At 36.8% G+C, this 13,682-nt stretch overlaps 1 protein-coding gene across 1 annotated transcript in view; it reads right to left on the bottom strand.

Annotated features, from left to right (window-relative positions):
- POLN (DNA polymerase nu) overlaps positions 1-13,682 on the bottom strand; it is a 99,763-nt gene that overhangs the window by 63,051 nt on the left and 23,030 nt on the right. Inside the window, exons 13-14 of the mRNA XM_069856466.1 lie at positions 13,257-13,310; positions 12,962-13,027 (exon numbers count right to left, since the gene is read on the bottom strand). Coding sequence (XP_069712567.1) covers positions 12,962-13,027; positions 13,257-13,310 — 120 coding nt within the window. The remainder of the gene's footprint in view (positions 1-12,961; positions 13,028-13,256; positions 13,311-13,682) is intronic.

Genomic DNA, 13,682 nt, shown 5'->3' with positions numbered 1-13,682 from the left:
AGAAGTGTTACTAATAATGCTAGTATGGAATTGCAAGTGTAAAATGTACTTTCACTTGTAAATTAGTTAACAACTCATAAATTGAATAAATCTTCAGAAAATAAGTAACTCAAGAAAAATGAAAAGTGGTGGTGCTCATCTTTAAGCTATTGGAATAGCTTCATAGACTCCTCTCATCTAAATTTAGACAACTTTAGGCTGGTCATTGGTCTGAACTATGTGTCTAGAACCCCTATAGAGTCAGAAGACAAAGACAGAAACCTCCAGCAGGTTGTTCAATCTATCTGTATATGACACATTTACAACAACTTGACCTAAGGTTCCCCTAAAGATGATAGTTTCTAAGAATTTGATTATCAAATTTGATGAGATAACTTTACTTTAGATACTTAAAAGGATGTAATAAGGACAAAATCTCTGAAGAGTTTTCCAAGTGGAAAGCTTTCCTGCACTCAAGTTGAAAATGACAAGACAGTTCTTTGTATCAAAACTGGAAGATTGACACGGCTTTAGTAATTACCATTAACACCTTAGACTACATAATACAGCCCGTATTTCTGGTTTTATGTATTTCTTTCACATGTATTTCTGCAAAACCTTCACAGATCCAATCTGCAATGTGAATGCCATTACTTATTGTTAGAAAAGGTCACCCACATCTTGTTAGAACTTATAGAGAAACGAAATGGCTCTCTGAACAATTATGCTCCAACAAATAAGAATGAATATACTTGAAACAGAGTGATGGAAAAGCTGGTTGTGAAAGTTAACTATTAATACTTCTCTTCATTGTTTCTGAGTGAGAGGGAAAAAAAAGATAAAGCTAGTCTAGTGGATGATTAACAAGAAAACCCTGGCTTTGGTCAGGAAAAAAAGTCAGTTAGCTTTAAGTGGACCTGCTAAAGAAACAGTAACCATAAATGCAAAAAAAATAAAGGAACTACAGAGAAAAATCACACTAGGAGTTTGAAATTACTGCATTAGTTCAGTTGAAAATAATTTTGATATAAAAAACCAACCATAATCCAAAGATCATTACCAGAGGTTCCAATGCACAGAACAGATGAAGCCAATGTCCCAGTTTCAATTATATTTGAAAGGCTGGGACGATCAGGGGAGGTTTCTGAGTGCCGGATGAAAGCAAATGTTGCTCCTGTCCTCCAGGAGGGCAAGAGGAGGATGCAGAAACTACAGGCCAGTCAGCCTCTCTTCAATTCCTGGGAAACATTTGCAAACATATTGAAGTCAAGATAACCTGGGTAGTCAGCATGGATTTACAAAGGGGAAATCATGCTTAACCAACAATAGCCTTCTGAGATGACAGGACTAGCTCAGTTGATGAAGGGAGAGCGGCAGATGTTGTTTACCTTGACTTTAGCAAGCGTTTCAAAGCAATCTCTCATAAAAGCCTCATAGATAAGTTGATGAAGTACAAGCTAGATAAGCGGACAGCGAGGTGGACTGATAACTGGCTGAACTGCCAGGTTCAAAGGGTTTTCATGAGTGGCACAATAACCAGTTACAAGCCAGGCGCTAGCAGTGAGTCCCAGTGGCCAATACTGTTCAACACTTCGATTAATGACCTAGATAACAGCACTGAGTGAATTCTCAGCAAGATGGCAGAGAATCCAAAACTGGGAGGAGTGGCTGATAAATCAGATGGCTGCTCTGTGACCCAGGGGGACATAAAGAATCTGGAGAAATGTTGTTGAACTTTCCATTTCTGGTATCCAAAGTTCTACATCTACATTTGTAATTCGGATTCCTTCCTAGGTTAAAAACCGGTACCTTTTTTTTGGTTCTTTCAAAGCATTACAGCATATAGACACATATTGGATAAATTAACTTTGAAGTTAGGCTTGACCTAACCACAGAGGCTGGTGGTGAATTTTAATTATTTCTTATTCTGTGTTGATCATATTTCCTATGTTAACTTCTGCATTCAGCTATTTATGTTGATACAGCTGAGCCATACCTCTCTCTTTCACTCCACATACATTTTCAGGAGCATAAATTGCTAGTTTTTGAGCAAATTACCTCATTCAGCCCTTGTAACTCAACAGAAACAGATGCCTATATATGAATACAAAAACATCTATAGCCATGTTATATTCTTTTTAACTCAAAAATAGCTCATTGATCTATTAACTGCTCAGATCTGCATTTCTAAATGGAACTCCATTTCTATGGAATATGTCTGTCTGAAGACCTACAAACTGCAGGGAGGGGAACAGAAAAAAACAACAGTAGGTTACTGAAATAAATGGGAATACACGGAGGTGGCTGCTGAAAATCCTATGGACGCTTGATTATGATTAATTTCTGCACTGATCTAAGGACTTATTGAAAAACAAAAATAGAGACAAAACTTACTACTGAGATAAGAGTCACAAATGTATACAGTATGGATGTGTCAGGAGAGAAAAACAAACCAGCCAAGGAGTTAGACTGAGCAGACACAAGGAGGCAGTTAGCCTTTCCTCTCAGCTGTCAGTTAGACCAGGTACAGTTATACTGTGCACATCCATAGATGTAGCAACTAATCCACCTGCTGTTACAATGAGGCAGAGTGCCAAACACTAGACAAAAATAAAGACAACAGAGGAATTAATTATCGTTTTACTGTGGCTACCAATGCCAGTAAATAACAAAAACCAGCTGCATTTCTTATAAGCAAGAATATTTATTGAGACTGGGATCTTGTCAGATTTAGTACTTTAACAGCAGTTGCTTCAGGAATTCAATTATTTCCTATTTCCTAATACTTGAGAAAAAAACTGATTTTCCCTCCTGTTTGAAAAAATGTTCAGAGCAGTGAATTTCTAGTTTCTCATTAAATGCACCACTCCAACAAAAACTGAAGCACTATAAATCCAAAAGTTTATGGAGTCTCTCTTAGTATCTTCTTATCCAGGAGGTTTATAAAAATAATTAGGCCACAACTGTTCTCTTTGAACAACAGCTCAGCTCTGCACAATAAAACACAAAGTAAGCTTTTAAATTCCTGGCATCTGTTTGATGACTAGCATCGTATTACTTTCAAAGCAGAAGTAGTAATACTTTGGTCTGTAAGAGTAGATTTCATTACAATGATAACAGCTGGGTAGATGACAACTCCTTTAAGATTTATATTCTGTATCTCTAATTACTTTTACTTTCCATTCTTGTAGTGGGTTTTCCCACACACACACACATGTATTTGCTTCTTCAAAATTTTCTCACTGCATTTCCTTTTCCAGTTGTCTTTTCTTGCCCTGCCTAGGGCCACACCTCTTGATAAATTGTGCTCTTATAATTCAGTTAATCTGTTTCAGAAGGAACGTAAGCACAGGTTCAGCGAGCTACTTCCTATCCATCAATACTGTGCTCACTCCTTTGTTAAAGGCCAAAGCTGCTGGAGAAATAACAAGGAAAACTGCACGCTGCCCAATGCGGTATTCTTGCAATGCAAAGCAACTTCGAGTCCGGAACGCACTCAAAACCTCCGTTCATTTAATTTGTATGGAATCTCCAAAGTCGGTGGCAACTCACTTATGAGAAATTACAGAGTAGAAAAGAACGCCAAAAAATTACCTTAATGATTTATATTTTCGGAAATTGTCTTATTTAATTGTTGTCCATAGCAGAATTTGTTTATTATTGTAAAGGAATGAATAGCTATTTTCTATGACATCTATATGAGACAAAATTTCACAACGGTCTGTAGATCAATAACAAGAGAAAAAATGAAAATGGATAAGGTCACCATAGCAATAGCAGCCTGGTTTGAATGTGTACGTGCATTCCTGAGCAGATCTTCACTTGTCTGCAATTGCCACCTAGTGGCTAGTTAAAAATTAAAGACAGACTACTATTATTCTTGTCAAAACAAACTCAGAATTATGCAGACTTCTGGTAAAGGATTTCTTAAGTTTTGGTACTAATTACTGCCTTTCAGCAGTATACAATCATTCAAACTCTTGCCTTACCCAACAGCACAGAATTATCCAGGTTTTTGATGTTAGTCAAGTGGGAAATGTAGAAGTAATTAATCACCTTCCCACAAGCTTAAGCAGCTTTCAAAGTGAATACAAAGGAAAAAGAAAAGAGCAAACAAAATACTGACTACTTACTACAGAGAGCTGGCCATAAGAACTGTGTCTGTTGTTCTATGACTAATCCTCTTTTTTCCATATTCTTTGGAATTTAGATCAAGCAATAACCTCAGGTAACGATGTTGTAGCAGCACACGAGAAAATACTCAATGAGTGATTTTTAAAATAATAAAAAAAAATCTCTTGTTTTACTAACACGTTGAGATTTAACATGTCTGTGGCATACTATTTTGTCAAATCATGGGTTCAGCCCAGATGCTTGGTTGTATCTGACAGATTACTGGCCATTGCAAACCAAGAAAGGAGTTCATATATAGGCAGCTCTACAAATCTTTCAAAGAGACAAAGACTGCATTTGTTTCCCATATAAATAGACTAAATTTAATTAGCTATTTCATTTTCCTGAAAGAAAATTATACTTGGAACATCAGCTCTGTTAAACTAATGCTCATTAATACAGGAGGCTATTAAACTCTGGGATGAACTCCAAGAAGATATGATTTGGTTTTGGTGAAAAAAAAAAAAAAAAAAATGGTTCTAAGGCATAGAGACAACAACTCTGGCAGTTAGAGCTAGTGAATGTTGTAACAGTTATTCACTAACTATAAAATATAGCTTTAAAGTAAACAGTGTCAGAGAATACTGCCCAAAGGATACAAACACTGCACCTTTAAACACATGAAAAGTTACAAGATTTCCAGACTGGAGGAATTTACATTCTAAAGAAAAGATGTAACAGTTGTTCTAAGTAAGAGTAAAATTTAGCATCTCAAACAAGACTGTTCCACATATTGAGGAATTCACTCAGCATATGTTAGCAGGGAATTCCTCTTAAAAGGCTACAAAAGACTGTGAACAGAAGACTGATTGAAGGAGTTAAAGGAACCTAAATAACCAATGTCTCTTTCTTAGCCCACAGTGAGGAAAGGACATTTCTTGATTTAATAGAAGAGGTCCTTAGCTACGAATTCTCAAGAGCCACAGCCAGCAGAGGATCACATTAGTATAGGACTAAGGACACTGATGCCATGCCAGAGTCTGCAAAATGACCTCTGTCCTGTTCTGTCTCTCTTCAGTGACCCTTACACAAACAACTGTGGGTTCTTGTTGTCGTTGTTCCAAACCTGAGTGCACCCATCTTCAAAACTCTGCACAAAACTTCTGAGGTTTTATAAACTGATGCTGAAATAAGGAACTGGCATATTTTCCACTCACTGACACAAAAAAAACCCCAAACTGTCAGCAGAGAAAGCTGAATGCAGTAAGGATGTAGAGCTACAGAGAATTTTCCTGAAATTCTTTGGGATGCCAATGACAAAGCTTTTGAAAATTGGTAGTTTGAAAACTGGATCATCAAGGACAAAAAGGCTTTTTTGCTATACCTAACTTTGGATCTTCCACTATAGTCCATTCTTTTTTTATCATTCCTCATTTCTGTCTCCTCTATTTTTTGTCTTGTCAAAACTCTTGGATTTTTTTTAGGTAATATTTGCTGACTGAGATTCCGAAGGGGAGAACAGTGTACAGTAGAACACTGTATAGCAAAATAAACTCTGTTGTGTTAAAATATAATGAAATATAAACGACTACTGTGCTGAGATCAGAATTAGACTATGTTTTGTCCTTGCAAAAATGAAATTCAGCCATTAGAGGAATATGTTAACACCTCCCACTTCTGAGCTTGTAAGAAATGACACAATCTGTGGCCTGAGATTTTTTTTAATTGTCCTGTCAGAACACGTCTGCAAGCTTTGAGTATTTCCAAAAGTGTATATCTAAAAATACCAGTAATGGAATACTCCATATGAAGAACAAAAAAGTCTTCAAGCAGAACTTCTAAAATCTTAATCAGGAAATATCATAACAAATATTTAAACTAATCTAAAGATCACCCATGTGTTTCTGCATATTGCTGAAGATTCAATTTGAGCAACTGTCTTGCAGATGAGGACAGTGAAAACAAACTGCAGGACATGGGCTCTATGAAACTCCTAAACATAGAGGTACAATGACTGCGACCGCACTGAGACTTCAGGGGATGCCAGCACAGGCCAGTCTCAAGTATAAGAGAATTGTTCATCCAGGAGTTGAAATCTGCATAGATAAACAGTGGAAGACTGTGATAGTCTACAAGTGAATGGCACTACTTGTTTCTTGGAACCACAATACTATGCTAATATTGCTGTTAAGCCATTCTAAAATTACACGCAATTAGGCAATAAAATTCCAGGAGACAGCACACAGTATATAGATTAACTTCTATAACAGAATAAGTAATAGATATTACTGTAACTACTTCACTTTAAAACATTTCGTTTGTGAGGTACTGAAAACCTGCATGGCTAAACCAACACTTGTTCTGTTTCTTGTTAGCTGTGTGCTCCAGTCACGTTCAAATTAGAGAAAACTAACCCAGCAGTAGCACTAGCTCTATTCCAGCATGGATTTCTACAATGTAGTTAGTGCATAGTTTCAGCTCCTACCTGCAGCATTCCCAAAACATTGCTGAAAAGCCATCCAGAGAATAAAATGAATCAGTATATAACCAGCTACCTTAACAGAGCCCACTCAGCAGTAGTAGGCACGTAAGTGCTGACACTTTAATTTATACAGAGTATCAAAATGTAGTATCTTCAGATTTTAATGGAACAGGTGGAAGTACACAGTGCCACCATCTCTCTAGCACAGGAAAGTTTTACAGGGATTCTTTTCTCCCATTTCTACAAGTCTAAGCTTTTCTGCCAGAATTTGAAGGAGAGTGAAGGAGGAATTCAGCCTCCACAGTCAATATTTCATAATGTGCTAAAAATATTTCAGCTGATGTTATTCTGAGTTGTATAGAATCCTTCATTTTTGAGCTGTTGATTTGAATTGCTCTATATGTGTCTGTACTTACATTTAGTTGGTAGAAGAAATAATGACATAAAATGCAAGTGTCTTGTATGCTGATTACTGCATAGAAGCAGATTTACACTGGCTAAACATTATCTTTCTTTAAATAGCACACAGAACAACTATACATACAAAGAGAATCCCAAATAGAAGAGAAGTTATACACAGATTGAACTGCTCTTGGCACTGCAAAATCACAGCTTAGATAATGCTCCAGGCTTTAGTGAGCCAAGTGGAAACGATTATGCTATAAAAGGCAGTCCATGTATTGGATACACCACACTCGCCATAAGATTAATGGATTTATAAATCAAGAGCCTTACTACAGACAAAGCCAAAAATGTGCATATATCACAGAAAAGGATACTACGTGTACTCAAGATGCCAAGAGAACAAACGTTTATGATGCAGAAACCTTATTTCTGCACTTGGATATTAAATCCACATGATGATGTTGTGGAGCATCTGACATGAGCATTATGATATGAATAACAGTGACTTTTCACACCACAGTTGTCACACCAATAACTAAGTACATAATTTTGCAGTATCAAGGTAATGTAAATTTTCATCATGAATGCAATTGAGCTAAAGTCAACATGCTTATTCACTCATTTCTAAGTAGAATTTCCCTATTGTAAAACAAAACCTGTAAGGAATGAGGGAGAAAGAGAAGAAATAGCAAACTTTTCTCTTCAATTTTGTAAATTCGGTTTCTTTAATTTCCAAAGCTTTCAGTGAAATATCCTTCTAAAAAAATAAAGCAACATCAAAAAAGGACTATAAAAGCATCAAAACTCTAAATACCCACAAAATTAGATACTATTTTAGTGCTATCAGAGCAGTCAGAGTCAGCACAACTGAAGAATATTGGAAAAAATATACTGAAAAGAAACAAGACACAAAAATATACTCTGAATGCAAGAAATATTCAGGGAACACAGACCAACAATAACAAACAGTATGCACACTCCGGCTTTCTCCAACAGCATATCAGCTCACCCAAGTGATCATTTTTTGTATCTACTATAAAACATGAAACTAAATTTTTTTTGATCCAAGAAAACAGACATTGTCTCTGTTGAGACAACCTACCATTATTTTAGTGAAGGCCACATCAGAGAGTACTTAGCTAAAAATGATTTTGTTAGCCTAGATAATATTACAGAAGGCTTCTGACAAGATGTTTTATATGAACCTGCGATATACAGACCTGATGTCTGTATCCCCAGTACTTTCCAATAAAAGCACTTTTTTAAAAAAATAGAAAACACACTCAGGTAAGATCAATGCAGACATAAGACCCATACTGACTGTTCATTTTCAGTCAAAATACATTTCAGTAGGACAGTGTATGGAAACAAGTTTACAAAAATAATATTCCTAATAGTGCTGTTTCAAAAGCAGTCAAGGCAGCGGTTCATTTCTGCAAAAGCAGAAATAATAATAAGGAATATGTGATCACATCCCTAGTCCTAAACTTGGTGTCTGGCTCCATACATTGCATCAGCTCTGCCAAAGCTCTCTAAAACCTGTGAAGGAAAGGGGCAGGAGGAAAACAGGACACTTCAAATTTGTACAGAAGCTCACCAATATTAAAGCACCTTGTGGAACATCCTGTTTGTGCTGGAATCTGATTGTGACTATAGACTATAAACATTCAGAACAAGTACTGGCAGTATCACAGATCAGTCTGCATCCTTAATGAGACCTGGGACGAAATGCTTGAAAATTGAGAGCCGTTACAAAACACGCTTCTGATGGCTTGCCTTGCTGGATGTGTGTGTAGATATGGTAAGGATGTAAAACCTGTTGGGATGGTGTTGTGAAAGGGAAACAGGCAGCATTTCATCCAATCATCCATAAAAGATCCCAAAACTATTCCAAAACTACATTTGAGTTTTATGTCAGAAAATAATTAGTCCATTCACTCCTGAAGACAGTCCAGAAGGGAAGTAATATAGATGCAGTATAGATAACAAAAGTAACTGGTTTGCTAAGTTAATTGACAGACTCATTTTTGACAGCAGTTGCTCAGAGAGGTTTCTACTTCAAGAGACTGTCTCTCCCATTAAAATGAAAACCAGATGTGTAATTTATTATTCATATTCCAAACCTTACGGGTAAGAAACATTTTCTAATAAACAAGCATGTAATTGTCTATCATGGGATCGCTATGAGAAAGTATTACTTATGTCTTTTGGAGAGACCGAGGAGACTGTCATTTGGAGACATTGGCACAGGTTGCCCAGGGAAGCTGTGGGTGCCTCCTCCCTGGAGATGTTCAAGGCCACTTTGGATGGGCCTTGAGCAGCCTGATCCAGTGGGAGGTGTCCCTGCCCATGGCAGGTGGGCTTGGAACTAGATGATCTTTAAAGTCCCATCCAAACCAAAACATTCCAAGATTCTGCATTCAGTATTGCAAGGGGTTTATGGTCTTTCTTTGAGCACATTAACATTCAACATACTCTAATTAGCTTCTCTTTCAAACTACATTTCTGCTTTCCCAGTTAAAGGCTAACATGCTTCTTTGACTGCTGGGTTAAATTATTTTATGTCTTTGCCTTTTTGGACAAATGGGTAAAGGCATTTTTCCTGGGGACAAATATGAATGTTTCTTTTTTTTCTCTTGTTCTGAGAAGGTAAAAAAAAAAATTATCTTCAGCATAATTTTTTGTTACTAAAAAGAAGGAAATGCCCCCTGAAGCCCACCACTTTATGTTTTTCAGTTTAATGTAACAAACAACTTCTGAAGTATAGAAATGTAAACTCATTAGTAGCTTTTTAGTTCTCTCTGCTGCAGAAGCCTGAAGGGAAGAAACTTTAATACAGAATATCTGATTCTAGCACTGAAGATTACATCTTAAACCAAATTATAACATCTAATTAAAAGTAATCTTCATATCTCGAGTGAGGATTTGCCTTTGTACATTCTGAAAGAGGCTTGATCTTAATGGGCTTTATGCCTTTCCAGTTCTGTCATGACTTATTTTTCCTTTAAAAGATAAGAGGTTGGAAAGTGGTATTTCAAGGTAGGTTTGGAGAACAGGAGCAAGTCTTTATGAATGTAATAAATATATTCAACAGGAAAGTTATCTCTGAGCAATATAATAAAGGAGTATTCCAATGTAGACAAGACTAATACATTTATAAAAAAAATACAATTAAAAGGAACACATTCAAATAATAAACCCAATTCACTCTTCCAATAGACATTAGCAATTCATCACAGAATGGAAAAAACAACTTGCCTGTGGATATATTACAAAGTAATTTGACTGAAGAATTGTGGGGTTTATGTTTACACTGAGGTTTCAGATATGCAGGTTCTTGTGGAGTTGCAGTTACTATGCTATAGCAGGAGACCACAATATCAAATGAGTCCCTGTTTAACGATCTACTGTATTGTTATATAACACTTATTTGGCAAAAAATGCATTAATTATGTTATGCATCATATACAATGCAGAAGAAGAAATCAAATGAGAAGAAATTGAGCTGACAGTTAAACTAAAGTAGTCGCATATGTGGAGAACCACTGAAGTAAAGTCCTACCAAGAAACCCCCTCTAACTTGCAGCAACACAGAAGTCATAAAAATTCATGTGAATAAGCTTATCTACTGAGAGAAACCCACATAAAGCCAAAAATATACATCATCCATATACCAAATGTGGATTTATCTGAAAGAAGATTACAGAAGGGTTTATCTGAAAAAGAAATCCTGCTCTATACCTGCTGTCTGGTCATTTCCCCTTAAACCTGAGTAAATCCCCCTTGGAGACCACTTAATGCCTTAAAGGAAAGGGGACAGATAGAACCTCATCTCCCACGATTACTGCAGCAAACAGGATGTTTTTTCTATTTGAATTATCACCTTAACTGATTTACACTTATCTTGTGCTATAATCACTTGTTAAAGCATTTTAAAACACAGTTAAAAATAAACTACCTCAGCAAACATTCAGCTAAGATTTGACATAACATCATAGTAACTGCAAAAATATCTATAATATTTATGATTTCTGGCAAGAATCTTCCCAGTCCTTTAACACTCACTGACTGGGCACTGCAGTGTATCTTATCTTCGATATCAATAAATGATTCAGAAACAGATCGCATAAGTTCCATAAACATTTCACACAAAAAAAGTCATGCCAATGTTTTCTCCTATAACGAAAAGCCAGCCCCAGGCAATCCTGGATGCTAACTTTAGCAGCATTATTTTGGAGAAAAAAAAGGACTTTTAAGAAAAGTAGATTTCATATCATTTTTAGTATGATGGGCCAAAGGTCACCTTGTGGTATAGGCGGTTGTTCAGGACAGCTGTCTGTTCAGCTCTGACTTGTAACTGCCTGATCATCACATCAGAATATTTGACAAACTGTGACCTTTCCCATTTTCTCCCACCACTTTCACCCACCTGCGTGCATGAGAAGCAGGAGCAGCAGCATCACTCCTCCTTTCCATTGTTAATTTAGTGTCCTAGACATCATTTTGTACTTGGCAAAAAGCACAAGCACTTCCTATAAATTATTTGATGATAAACTGTATGGAAATATATACCATGAGGGTAGGAAGATGTAAATGAAATCTGAATTGTGAAGATATGCAAATCAGTGGTTAAGGAAGTCACTGGTATTGTGAGGATGAGAACCTCCCAGGAGAGGTTTCTGCCAGAAGTCCAAAAGTCATCATACCTATGAGGACTTGCAAGGAACCACAAGAGCCCACCCACGCAAAGTGGTCACAACATAACTATTACTCCTAACATCTCTGCTCCTAAAGCAAGCTATGGAAGACCGCTGCCTTTCTCCAAGCACTGGAGAAAGCTTCTAATGTCATTTGTACCCATGAAGCTTAAGGCTAGTACCTGCATAGATAGATAAGCAGTACTCAAACCTGCATGGATACGAACTGAAAACGCTTTCGGATACAGGTTAAAAGGACAACGGCCTCACGGATTCCCTCTAACCTTCATGTGCCAAGCCGCACTTCTGCGTCTATTCCCCCTCTTCTACAGGACCAGAGGTCAGGTCTTTGCTAAGAAAGGCTATGATTAAACAAAATGGAACATTTCTGCAGGCAGGTAATCACTACTTTTCTACTGCTATTCCCCCGCCTATGCCTTGACTTGAGCTCCTGAAGCAGTCTGCAACACTGTCTCCTCCCACATCAGGTACTGTGCACTCATCCATGTGCCTATGGGCTGGAACAGAGATTCAACACAAAAGGCTTCAGTGGTCCCTAGAGTCAGAAGTCAGTATGCTTCCTAACTCCAAGTAAAATAGTATAATAAAATGTATTCAAATATGCCCTTAAAAAGGTCACTTTGACAAAAAACAAAACCAAAAAAAAAAAACCAAAAAAACCCACAACCCAAGCCTCTAGCAGTCCAGAAAGTCAAATAAAACACAGACACAAGGATGTACGTGGAGATCACTACAGCCAAAGATGAGAGGAAGCACAAAGAGCCCAAGAGTCACAGCCGTATCAGCACCTGGCAAGACTTCCAGAGCAACAGCACAGCAGCTTAGCCCTTCACTGCTATGAAGCCTGAAGCCAAATTCCAGAAGAAAAGAGCTTCCTTTTTTTCCCCCCCATCATGACCCCCAGGGTCCCTTCCAGGGCTCCCTGATCTTTTACCAGGAATGGTTCACATTCATTGTGGAGAAGGATTCACTGGAAATCTAAAGGCTACATATATGGTTCACAATTCTACCCCCCTGCTTCAGGTAAATCTCAGGTAATATTAAATTCTTACGCCCAGATAACTGAAAATACTCATAAAAATAAATGTTCCATAGTAAAACACTCATTTAATAAGCTTTTCTGTCCACCATTTACATATAAAATGGCAATTGTTAGACTTAGATGACAACAAACATTTCATTTGTTAAAAACTACATCTTTTATATACATAGCACTAATTTTTATTTCTAGTTAAAACATAAATCTTCTAATAGGCTCACTTACTGGGTGTTTGGATGAAAGTCTGCCAGTCACAGTTCCTGTCTGATTCCATGTAGAGGAAATAAATCCCTGTAGTCAAGTAATGTGAAAATCCCCAAAAGAAAGGATGAAGAAATACTTACATTAAATAAAATTTACGTGTATCAGTAACTCAGCAATAAGGACTACAAAATTAAGAAGAAATACTTTAATTTTCCATATATAAAAGTTCTTAAATTGTAAACAGTGCAGTCATTTCACATCCTTTTATGATTTATTTGAAAGACCATTTTTTACAGGCTACTTTTTATATTTGTACCTTTTTCATGCATGTTTGCAGTCCATCCACATATGTCGATTTCATCTTATGCACCTAAATTGCATAAAGGTTTAGGTAAATATTTACTAATGAAAATAAGATTTTTCAAATTAAAGATCCTTATTTCTGAATGCTTATTAACTTGTTTTGTAGAATTTTTTTAAAAGACAGTTTTATCTTAGTAAGTAATGGCTGTATAGTCAGTAATAGATTAACCTGCTAGCAGAAGTGAGTTAAGTGCTTGGTTATACTGTAAAGCCCAGTCTTTGGAGGTACTAGTAAATGAACTGTTGCAATTTATCCTTTCACTTCTTTTATGCTCAGGTCAATGCACTACACACAAAAAAACCCCACCAAAACAAAAAAAAAACAAACAACAAAAAAACCCCCACAAACAAAAAACGCCACAACCCTATGCTTGGGTTT

The sequence above is a fragment of the Phaenicophaeus curvirostris genome, chromosome 4 (genome assembly GCF_032191515.1).
Source record: "Phaenicophaeus curvirostris isolate KB17595 chromosome 4, BPBGC_Pcur_1.0, whole genome shotgun sequence".
Lineage (NCBI taxonomy): Eukaryota > Metazoa > Chordata > Aves > Cuculiformes > Cuculidae > Phaenicophaeus > Phaenicophaeus curvirostris.
Note: the sequence above shows the minus strand (reverse complement) of the source record. Positions and strands in the feature narration are given on the sequence as shown.